We start from the raw sequence: 12452 nt of genomic DNA, 5'->3' as shown, positions 1-12452 counted from the left end.
ATTAGAAAAGAAAAGAAGCTTCTCATAGCTGAGAGACAGACAAAAGACTCAGAGTCCAAAAAAAACAAAGACTGTGAATGGCTTGCCAACTACAAAACCAGTTTCTTCTCCCTTGGTTTTCACACCTCAACTGCTAGAAGAGGGCCTCATCCTTCCTGGTTGAACTAACCTCGTTATCTCCAGCATGCTTCTTGCTTACACACACATATATATATGTGTGTGTAAGCAAGAAGCATGCTGGAGATAACGAGGTTAGTATATAGTATAGTATATAGTATATATATATACACACACACACACCTGCCCCTGGAAATTTCTACTACATGCATCCGACGAAGTGGTATTCACTCACGAAAGCTCATGCTCCAAAACTTCTGTTAGTCTATAAGGTGCCACCAGGCTCTTTGCTGCTTTTACAGATCCAGACTAACAGGGCTAACCCTCTGATACTTCCTTTTTATGTTATGCTGTCTGAGAGTTGCTTAATTGGAAGGTGTTAGGGAAGCAGATTTAGTTACAGCATGCTAAAGGATTAGTGAGAAGTGCAAGAGGACTTCCCTCACTGACCTGAATAATTATATAACAGTGAATCAACAAAACAACTTCCAAAAGAATGTGTTAAAGACCCACAGTACTAAAAAGAACTATGAGAATGGGCCCAATTCTCCTGCCATTGAAATCAATTACAGAACTTTTATTGACTGCAGTGGGAGTGAGATTTGGTTACCTAAGCAACCTAAGAGCTTGAATCCCATTTTCAGAAGTGATTTAGGAGCCTACGATGCAGTGCGATGTAAGCTATAGCTTTAAGAAGAAAGATTGGAGAATTCAGAGAAGATAGTGGATTTTTTTTTTTTTTCAGAGCAGCTCTTATTTCATTAGGTAGTTAGGACTTAGGGCCTAAGTTTCTAAATCACTTTTGAAAATAGGACTGGGACTCCTAAGTCACTTTTGAATATGTTTATATTGCATAGTCTATCCAGGCTCTGACTCATGTGTAAGCCCAGGTATGACTGCAGCTCAGGTAGAGAGACTGGAGCCAGCTTTAATCTAGTTAACTTGAGCGCATGTGCTTCAGTATAGGATAGTCCTTTGAATAGTTATCCAAAGTTGGAGGAAAGTTTGCATAACCTGCACTGAAGTGCACACTGCCATGGCTTCAGCATTGCAGGATCCGATCTAGCTAGATTCAAACTAGCTTGGGTATGTATACAGAACCTGCAGTTGCACCCTGTGATTGCAGTAGAAACATAGCTATAGGGACTTTTAACATTTTTATCCTGGGTCTAGACCAATTCCAACGGAAGTCAAATGGGAAGTTTCCCAATTGATTTAAATGGGAGCTAGGTCAGGCTTTGAAAGAATTAACAACAAATTTGAGCAATAGCCAAATGTTTCCTTGGGTTACATGTTTTATAACTCTGGATTTATTTTCTTTACATTATTTTACTTTACAAAAAGTAACCAGACTACCATTTTCAACCCCCCTACACATCCCAAAAAATCTATACCCGAAGCAAGGCCCCATAACCAGGGAAGAGTGAAGAGTAGAAGACTCAATGGAGTCCGTCAATGACCTTGCATTCCCAGTCTAATGATGTGGCAGGCACTTAAGCCCAGGTTGTCAAAGGTATTCAGGTGCCCAATTCCAATTGATTTCAAAAGGAGTTAGGTACCTTAATATCTTTGAGGGGCTGGGCCTAAGATGGTATGGGTGCTAGTAAAATATAATCTTAAGTATATAAATAAATCGGATGACTACATTTGGTTTTAAATGGTTTATGTCAGGGGTAGGCAACCTATGACACACATGCCAAAAGCAGCACACGAGCTGATTTTCAGTGGCACTCACGCTGCCCGGGTCCTGGCCACCAGTCCAGGGAGCTCTGCATTTAATTTAATTTTAAATGAAGTTCCTTGAACATTTTAAAAACTTTATTTACTTTACATACAACAATAGTTTAGTTATATATCATGCACTTATAGAAAGAGACCTTCTACAAACATTAAAATGTATGACTGGCACGCGAAACCTTACATTAGAGTGAATAAATGAAGACTCGGCACACTACTTCTGAAAGGTTGTTGACCCCCAGTTTATATAAAGAATACAGAATTGCACCAGATTTTGCATGTTCTTGCACCACAGCCTTTTTACAGACACGTATGCAGAGACAACATGGACAAATCTCTAAACAATCTTCTGTCCTCAATTCGTATATTTCCTTAACACAAATTTCATTACTATAGATTGAAATGTAGAGACAATAAATGGCCAAAACAAAACATAAAAAGATTAAAAGCTATTTTCATAACACCACATACAAACTCCAGTGTTTTCAGCTTTCTGGGAAATTTAGGAGCCTAATCCTGCAAATGTAATGGGATAAGGCCTTTATAGTGGTCTCATTACTGTCTCAGTCTTGACAGACCTTTTCTAGTATTTTAATGCTATTTTCAAATTAAACCAAAATATCTGTTGCTGACCTTCATCAAGAGGCCATTCAAGGTAGGTCCTTGTGTTCATTATTTTCCTCAGTTTACAGAATCTTTTGGGAATTGTTTCCTCCTGAATGGGCTCCAAAAGGATCAAAATTGCTGCATCATTATGCTCATCAAAGAGACGGAAGTGTGAGAACTCCAGCTCATACTTGCACCACTCGCTCTGCACAAAGTGCTCCGACAGCACAAACAGAGTTTTATGACTTTTTTCAATGGAGTCAATGATGTTGTCAACGATCCACTTCCCAGGCACAAAGTCCCGTTTATGAAGGCACATTTTAAATGGGGGGATAGCATTCTCAAGTTCCTGTACCATTAAGTTTTCAACCCATTCTGAGTCTCTTTCACTGTAGGAAACAAAAGCATCATAGCAGAAGTCATGATTGTGTGATTTCTTGGGTTTCCTTTTAGCTTGAAGCCAAGCCCAGGTCATTTTCATGTACCAGATCACATGAAGTTTGTAGCCCAGGATCACAACAAACAGGATTACCAAGAACACCAGAATGCAAATTAAGGACACGGCCAAAGTCCTGTGACATTCAAACAGCGAAAGTTGAGCAGCTTTTACCTGCTGTCCTCTCACAGAAGACGGAGAGTCACAGATGTAGTTCTCTGGCCAGTTAGCCAAGACATCAGCTATTCCCTCCTGATATTGAATGAAGGAGAGAAATTCACAAGAGCAGATGAAATTATTGTCACCTGCATCCAGTGTCTCCATTTTCCTAAATGATCCAAATTCTTCCTTAGAGAAACTGGTTAATTTGTTTCTGCTGATTCTCAGGGCTACTAAGTTAGGAATAAATGGAGCATCTGGCAAGGTCTTTAATTTGTTTTTTGCAATATAGAGCTCTTTCAGACGTGGTAGCTTTAATCTAAAATCATTGAGGATATTACTACTAACATCCAAAACTTCAAGAGTTTGAGGAATGCATGTTGTTAATTTGGGTATTTGAGTGCCTGAGATATTTAAATATTTCAGGTTTTCTGGCCATTGACACAATTCTGGAATCTCACCAAAATTGTTTTGGCTAATATCTAGGTGAGTAAGGTGTTTTAGATGAGATAGACTTTGCCCCGTCATTTGTAAATTACCCAATGTATTTTGACTTAAATTGAAAGTTTGCAGCAAGGGCCATGCACCCTTACAGGATGATTGTTCCAAATTTGGATCTGCAAGCAAATTTTCACTGAGTTCAAGATAAAGGAGTGAGGAAAAATGTCTTGAAATGCTGCAAGGCACCAAGAACACATTGGTATTTACAACTGTGGTTTTGGTAATGTTACCTAGAAGATTTTCCACACCATGAAGATCTGAAAACAAATAAAATTTTTCTATAGTTAATTTCTGTATTGTTATTATTTCTATGGTTCTTTTTCTTTTTATTTTAATTTGTTCATGCCATTTTCCTGTTCCCTGTAGTATAGATTTGTCCATTTCCAGCTCCAATAATTGTTTAGCATGCACCAAGATGTTTAATATTTTGTCATTTCTTTCATCTGTAAACAAAACATTTTTTAACACAATTTTTTTCATGATAGAACGACTCATTGGCTCCAGTAATGAAGATTCATTAGCTGTATTGAAGGCTATATTTCTCAGTTCTATACATACTGCAGAATTTATAAGATCCTCCAACATCACCGATAACACCTGAACATCTTTTATGTTTATGATGATATGATTTATGCTGTTAATTGTTGCCAAACTCCCTGACCCGTACTGCCTGAGCCTTTGACCATCAATCTCAAGTTGCTCAAGAACTGTAATGCCATCAAAGTCTTGCTTCTGTATAGCAGAGAAGGAATTGTTATTCCCCAGGTGCAGAGATCTCAAATTTTTGAGATTAGAAAACAAGGGATTCTCCCCCAGTGTTGTATATAAATTACCCTGTATGTTGAGTTGCTGTAAAGAAAAAAGATGTCTAAACCAAATGGATGACAAGTGAGTCAACTTATTATCTGATAAATCCAAATGTTCCAATTTTCCAAGGAAAATAAATGAATCCTTATCTATTGTCCAAATTTTATTGAATTGCAGCAGCAGCACTCTCAGATTCACACTCACCAGCAGATCAGTTTCTCTGACATATTTTATGCTGTTGTAGGACAGATTTAGCCCTGTGATATCAGTTGTTAAACCTGAAGGAATGGTGCTCAAATTCATTGAAGAACAGTCACAGAAATGAGTGGCATCACATGAAGGACACACCTGCGTCGTGGCTTTTTCTTCAGAAAAATTTGCCATAATAACCATGTAGATGACCCACCCTTTCCAGAGTTGGTTAGGCATGATTTTACCTAAAATTTAAAAGAAGGATAGAATAAGCATAACATGAATTATTAGTGTTAAAAAAGCCAAACTTGAAAAACAGTCTCTACTGACCTATCTTCAATAAGCTGTTATGAATAGTTATCGTTTGTAAAGCCCTTGGAACATGAAAAATATATCAAGTGTTTAAAATATTACATCAAGAAAATCAGATTATACATAGATGTGCTAGAATGATTTTCTGTTTGGCTTTCAGTTCCTTTTTCTTCTCCTGCTGTGTTTAACTTTGGAATGAGAAACATCAAATTAATTACTACCTGCACCAGTCTTTCACAGATCAGTGAATACTTAAGTCAAACATTCATAAACCTAATAATGTAATTTACTGACCTAGTCCTTTTTATGTTCAATAAATAGCTAAGTTCCAACAAACTGCTTTTTAAGAAAACACTCTAGTTATTTCTCCCCCCTCCCTCCAAAAAAGCTGCAGATTTCATTTTGTGTACAAAGTTTGAGCTGTAGGGTGCTTACACTTTCTGTGCACTCCAACTCCCACTGAAGTCAATGAGAGCTGGGGACAATCAATTTCTTGTAGAAATAGCTTATTGAATACTAATATTATTTTCAAGATATGCCACTATTTCTGCATAGTGTTTCTTTGAAAAGAAGAAAAGGCATTGTATGTGTTGTAATTCTTTCCCTCTCAACCTTCAGCTAGCTTTTGACTTTTTAGCTTGTGAAGTCTTGGGCACAGGAACTGCCTGTTCCTAGGTGTCTGTGCAGGGCATTTATTACCATATTGTATATGGACAGTGATGACAAACACATATTTGTAGATATTGACAATGAATCCCTGAGAGGCAGGTTCAGCACTGATGCAGCACTGGCTCCGACAGACCCTCAGCAGAGAGAAGGCTATGGTGACTTTATGCTCCTAGAGCCTCTTTCCCAGTAGATGTTCTGGTTAGCATTGCTGACAGTTGCTCTTCCTTGTTCATTCTCTGCCCCACTTAGCCTCTCATTTTTCAGCTTTTTTACAGGAAATGACCAGCATTGCAAAATGAGAGTGTTTGAGGGTCAGGAGTGACATGGCTTTGTGGGGCAGCTAATGTACTGCTAGCCCAGCCTACTGCAGGCCCTGTCTGAGCAGGTAGAAAGAACACTGGTACATTCTTCGCCATCAACAACGTCCTTTGTTCTGCCTTCTCCAGTCCCCGACAGTGCAGATGGCTGTGCTCCCCATTCTTTCATTCTCCCCCATCTGAGGCTTGGCAGTGGCTACATAGCAGAATACCAGCCATAGACCAAAAAGAAATTAGGATAGGGTGCTTGGAAAGAGGCTACCTCCACGTGTTTTACCATAACCCTTGTGAGTACCACAAGAGCAGAGAAAAGGTTACCAGGGGATTAAGAAAGTGGCTGCCTAAACCTTCACCTGTGCTGTTCCTAAACCATGCTAGTCTGATGGTTATTTAAAGGGATAGACTCATCGGTGTTTGTGCATTTATTTTATATACTGGGGGAGGATACGTTTCTTCAACCCTTCCCCCACCACACTACATCCTGGCCCCACACTAGGAGACTCTCCCTGCCCACGAGGCCCCCCACCACTCTCACCTATTCCATCTTTTTTCCTATTATTGCTGCTTCTCTCTAGAACTTTGGTCATGGAGTGGAAATCATGGGTGGAGAGTCCCGAACTATGACTACACCATTCACACTTCCCTAGGCTCAGCTATGTTCCTGCTACAGCAATGGAAGTCATAACAGCAAAGAATACATAGCGCCAACAAGCTGGGGGGTATCACAGGAGCCTCTTGCCCCTTTAACTTTCCCCATGTTCTCAGCCCAGTTGTCTAGTATTTCTGGAAAAGGAGCAGGCCTGCACTGGGGCTTCCAGATTTCCCTACCCTCTGCTCAGACTACGGGCTTATCTAAATGATATTAGGTTGCTGTGATTGGGAGGGTGCATAAAATTAAATAGCTGGATTACAATCAGACCCTCCATTTCATGAGCCCCAAATGTACCCAGTTTATAAAATGCAGAAAGAACACACTTTGCCACTTAAATGACTCAGGAAATTCAAAAGGAAACACTGAGTAATGTGGCAAATATGGGCAGTTATTTACAGATAGAAAAATTCTGGACAAAAAGTGAGGAAATGGCTAGCTACTAGGTGGTAATCTCTAGCTGACTCAGCTACGCACACCATGCTCCACAGTCACCAGCACTTTCTTTGGTCAGTAGCCTAAACTGAAACTTCACTTGGATACACTGTTGAGCAAATTGCATGGAGGGGAAAGAATTCTTGAATAAGTTCTCGTATATCTGAAATAATCAAACTTTACTTTCACATGCATTATGCTGGGCACTTTTCCTCTTCTTTTGACCGTGTTACTGTGTCAAATGCCAGCAAAAATCCCATTCTCATTTGTGTCCATTTTTTGCCACTCCCCTCACTTTCATATTTCTAGCTAGTAATTAAATTTAAGATCTTGACAATATTCATGGCTTTTTTAAATGGTTTTTTCCCTGTCAAAGTAACAGTGTTATCTTGCCCCTACACAGTATCACTGATCTGGAAAGAAGTCACTTTCGTCCATGCCACTCTAAAAGCATTGTCAGGTAGAAATTCAGAAACAACTAGTATCAATCAAATATTTGCAGGCAGAGACACAGTAATGTCTGTACCGTAAACCTGGTATGAATTAACTTTGCAATTTTCAAGCTGTTTTACAGATTCAAGACCTGATACTGCAGACACGATTCTCTTCACTCACTCAGATAGTCTAACTGTAATATGAGGATTATTGTGTGATTCTTCTTTCTTATGGCAATTTGTGTGAATAAAGTTAAGCAAGTGCATGAGTGTTTACAGGTTTGAATATCAATAACATCATAGCAGAATTTTCAGAAGCTGGCACAATCCATCACTAATTTAGGACACTCAGCAGCTGACCGCCCAGTGATCTGCCTCACACCATCCGTGCACCTCCTTAGTGGTCATCCCCTACTACGAACACAACCACTATTCCTTCCTTAATAACTTTCGCAAAGTGATTTCCATCTCTACATCTAATGTGACCAATGTGCGTACATTTGCATCTGCCGATGTCCAACATCAGAGTCCACTTTTCTCCACTAATACTTCTAACACAGGCATTCATCTTCCCCCCCCCCCCACCCATCCAGGAGACGTGCAAGAGTCTTCACCAACACCCACATTTCAAAAGCTTCAGTTTTTTCTTGTCAAGAGCATTAATTTCACATCGATAAATGGCTACAGAAAAAAAATAAGGCTTTTCACCATTTGCACCTTCCTACATTTCAAGATGCTATAGCTTTTCCACAGTTTCTAAGGGGGCCATAGCTAAGCACACCATCCCTGCTCTTCTTCTGATTTCTTTGGAACAGCTTCCTTTGTTGGATGTATAGGATCCCAGATAATTCAGCTCATCTACTGCCTCTACACCTTGTCCGTTAGTCACAATGTCTGCTTACATCCTGTTTTTATTAGATGTGTCAAGATACATTCATTACGTTTTCACCACATTCAGGAATAGTCCACACCCTTCACTAACCGTGTCCTCGGGGCCCTACAAGTGCTCATATCAATTAATAACTATTACAATAAAAATGAAATGTGCCAACGTTCCGCAAACTAAATATGGTACAGGAAACTATTATTAAGCTAAAGTTTAAAAATAAATGTTACCAGGTCTATGGACCCTGAAGCACTGGGGTCAATGGAAATGTTGACACTGATTTCGGGAACAGGTCCTAAACGGGCTAGTGTAAATTGTTACTATTCAACTAGAGCAACTACACTAAAGGTGGATGGAGGATAACTGCTAATCTACTTAATACTCTTACATCCATCAGATACAAACACGCAAAGTCCTGAACCAGTTGGATCTGCCCACGATGGGCACCGCAGGAGAAACTCAGGTAACTAAAGAGATGTCCCAGGGCCCGCCCGAGAGAGATTATTATTTCTACCTTACCCATTCAGGTCTGCGACTCACCTGTCTTCAACACCGGGCTTCTCCGGGGGGCGATCAGTGGTCTAATAAATCAGTAGCCCGGAGAACAAAGAGCAGCCTAAAAACCAGGAGCCCATCAACCAATAAGCCAGGGCGGGAAGCTGTCAGACATGGCCCGAGGGGAGCCCCCCGTTTTGTGGGACCCAGCAAGGCCGGGACCAGACTCAACTGCAGGGCAGAGGATGCTGTACTCTTTCCCCTCTCGCCTCAGCGCTGCACCGAGCCGCTCCTCCGGCCTGGGCGGCTGCAACCCCGGGACCCGTCTGCGGCCGCACTGGGAGCTGCTGGGTGTGTGGCGGGGGCGAGGTTGTCACACTCCGCTCCGCGCTAGCCTGCCGCGGCGCCCGCCCCCGCTCCAGCTTGTCCCCGAGAAGCTGCTTGCCAGCTGGTGCTGATGTGCGGCCCAGAGCGGCGCGGCGAGCTGGCTCGGACCCAGGCAGCGAGCCGGGGGCTTCGTTAGGAGGGCAGAGGAGACAGCCGCTCACTGCCTGCATCTTCCCTCCCTCCTTCTCCGGGCATCTCCTCCCGCCTTCTCTAGCCTCCCTCCCTTTTCTGACAGTCTGCAAGGCAAAGTCAGCTGTGGGCGGGCACTGGTTGCCCTCCCAGCCGGCCAGTCCTCACTCTGCTTCCCCGTGTAGAGAGCCCCGAGCCCTGGTTTTCGCTGGGACTTCGGGGAGGGGAAAGGCTTCGCTTTATCTAGTCCTGTCTCTCCCCTTTCACTCTCCGCCGGCTCCTCTTTACTTCCCCGAAGCATTGATGAGCGAAGAGGGAAGGGTCTCTCAGGGACCAGTAACTGTAAAGACAGAAAACAAAGCCTAGGAATAAATGGTCAGATTTCAGAATGCCAAGTAAATAGTGGAGTTCCCCCAAGGATCCCTCCTGGGACTAGTGCTGTTCAACATATTCATAAATGAGCTGGGGAAAGGGATAAACAGTGAGGCGGCAGAGTTTAGAGACAGTACCAAATTTCTGGATCTAGTTAAGTCCACAGCTGACTGCAAAAAGTTACAAAACCTTCTCACAAACCTGGGTGGCTGGGCAACAAAATGGCAGATGAAAGTCAATGTTAATAAATGCCGAGTAATTCAGAGTAATGCACACTGGAAAACATAACCCCAACTGTACGTATAAAATGGTGGGATCTAAATTAGTTGTTACCACTCACGAAAGAGATTTTGGAGTCATTGCGATAATTCTCTGAAAAGATCTGCTCCCTGTGCAGCAGCAGTCAAAAAGCTAACAATGTTAGGACCCATCAGGAAAGGGATAGGTAATTAGACAGTAACTATGATAATGTCATTATATAAATCCAAGGTACATGCACACCTTGAATACTGCATGCAGTTCTGGTCACCCCATCTCAAAAAAAGAGAAATTAATTGGAAATATACAGAACCAGGCAACAGAAATGATTTAGGGTATGGAACAGCTTCCTTATGAGGCGAGATTAAAAAGACTGGGACTGTTCACCTTAGAAGAGAGACAACTAAGGGTGGGGGGGCTATGATAGAGGTCTATAAAATCGTGAATGGTATGGAGAAAGTAAGTGTTATTTACTCCTTCACACAACACAAGAACCAAGAGTCACCCAATGAAATTAATAGGAAGCAGGTTTAAAACAAACAAAGGGAAGTATTTCTTCACACAACACATAGTCAACCTGTGGAACTTGTTACCAGGGGATGTTGTGAAGGCCAAAAATATAATAGGGTTTAAAATAGAACTAGCCAAGAAGGTCAGGGATGCATTCCCATACTCATATATGGGCGATGGATAGCTCAGTGGTTTGAGCATTGGCGTGTTAAACCAAGGGTTGAGAGTTCAATCCTTGAGGGGGCCATTTGGGGAATCAGGGTAAAAATCTAGGGATTGGTCCTGCTTTGAGTAGGGGGGATTGGACTAGATGACCTCCTGAGGTCCCTTCCAACCCTAATATTGTATAATTCTTGGTGTTTCCAACCTGTTTGTCAGAAGCTGGTGTAGTAAGATGAGGCCCTGAAACATAAAATCTTGTATCAGCGGCCCAGTATGAGGCCTGAACTAGAGTAATAGTCAAGACATTGTTAAGCAAAGCTGGGGTGTGAGACAGAGACAGGTCCCTGCTCACAGAAGTTAGCAAGAAGAGGGCTGCTAGAAGTACATATATTAATCACTAATAAAATGAACATGGGCCAAGACAGCACCAGAACAGCAAACACATCCCACACAGATAACAAAGAACAGGTAGACCTAGTCTAAAAATACAATAGAGACAATATGATGGATGGATAGTTTGTCCAAACCAACCTGTGCCAGGAGAAAGGCAACCCCCTAATAGAGGGGCTGTAACTTAATGTATCAGTACTGATGAGTAATCTGTTCTGCACCTTTGTATAAGAATACATCCCAAAGTGCACATTTTTGTCTGGCCTAGGAGGCAGTGGAAAGTCCTGCCACTGACTGAACCAGTCCATTGCCAGGGAGCACATATGTACTAGCAGACCCATCGATACCTAATCCGGTGAGCTAGAGCCTGTGTTTCTCTTTGACAATAAACCTGGCCCAGGTGCCTTCATACCTTATTAGAGTCTGTGGGCATTGGGGGTTCTCTCGGGGTCTGCGGTGTCAGCTATCTGCGCAGAGCTGGGGCAGCACACAGAGGGAACACGCATGCAGCCGACTGATATCAACACTGAGTAGAGCAGAGCACCACACCAGAAGCGTCTGACAACAGCTGGGAGTGGATGACAGGGGATGAAACACTTGAATGATTGCCATGTTCTGTTCATTCTCCCCTGAAGAATGTGGCATTGGCCACTGTCAGACGAGAAGATGCTTAGCTAGATGGACCATTGGTCTGACCCAGTATTGCCATTCTTATGTTCCCTTACCACCTGCTCCCACTCCTGGTCTCTTTTCTCATCCCAGTTTTCTTCTTCGCAAAGGAAATACCTTTCTAAGCATTAGATAATTAACCTGTCTAACTCATTACCCAGGGGTATAATTGATGAAGATTTTAGCATAATAAAATTCCAGAAGGGATTAACACACGTGAATGAGAGAAGCTTCTCTAGTTACACCGGCTATGCTAAAAATCTCTCTCCCCTGCTTCAGAGCATAAGTTCATCAGCTGGAGTTAAAGATTTGCCCCAGTATACTTCCACAGTACCCTGCTCAGGTGAAAGTTTGATCATGATTAGCTGATATGATGGAGAACATGATTTATCCTGGGCTTCAGTGACTGCTTAATCATGTTCAACATTATGTTCATTAACACCATTGTTCACAACCACATGAAAACATGGTACATTTTAGTGTATACAAGGCCCAAGATTACTGCAGAGGTAAGCAGAAACTGTGTGGTAGGATTAAAGCCCATTAACCAAATTCCTCTGAATCACTCAATTCTAAACAGACTGTGACCTATAATCCAAGACCAGTACAGACAAAGTTGCTGGGACATGGATACTCCAAAAAACAGGTTGATTTCTTTTGAAAACCCAAATTATTCTAACTGTTCAAGAGTATTTTTAAAATGCTGTTTTCCTGGTGCTTCCCCATAGTAATCTGTTACAGCTGTCTGCACAGGATATCTGGAATTACTTCTAGAAAGCTTATGTGAAGCCTGAGGTGGAGTTCCCTTCAAATTCAAGTCTCT

General features: G+C 41.9%; 1 protein-coding gene across 1 annotated transcript; it reads right to left on the bottom strand.

Annotated features, from left to right (window-relative positions):
• Positions 1-1768: 1768 nt before the first annotated feature.
• Positions 1769-9173, bottom strand: TLR2 (toll like receptor 2). The gene is made up of 2 exons (XM_032779108.2): positions 8798-9173; positions 1769-4800 (listed from the first exon to the last, which is right to left on the bottom strand). The coding sequence occupies exon 2, from the start codon at positions 4790-4792 to the stop codon at positions 2438-2440; it is 2355 nt and encodes a 784-aa protein (XP_032634999.1). The 5' UTR covers positions 4793-4800; positions 8798-9173; the 3' UTR covers positions 1769-2437.
• Positions 9174-12452: the final 3279 nt, after the last annotated feature.

The sequence above is a fragment of the Chelonoidis abingdonii genome, chromosome 5 (genome assembly GCF_003597395.2).
Source record: "Chelonoidis abingdonii isolate Lonesome George chromosome 5, CheloAbing_2.0, whole genome shotgun sequence".
Taxonomy (NCBI): domain Eukaryota; kingdom Metazoa; phylum Chordata; order Testudines; family Testudinidae; genus Chelonoidis; species Chelonoidis abingdonii.
Note: the sequence above shows the minus strand (reverse complement) of the source record. Positions and strands in the feature narration are given on the sequence as shown.

Bases quoted from the DNA above. Each gene is read 5' to 3' on its own strand.
- TLR2 (XM_032779108.2), bottom strand. From the start codon at position 4,792: ATGCCTAACCAACTCTGGAAAGGGTGGGTCATCTACATGGTTATTATG.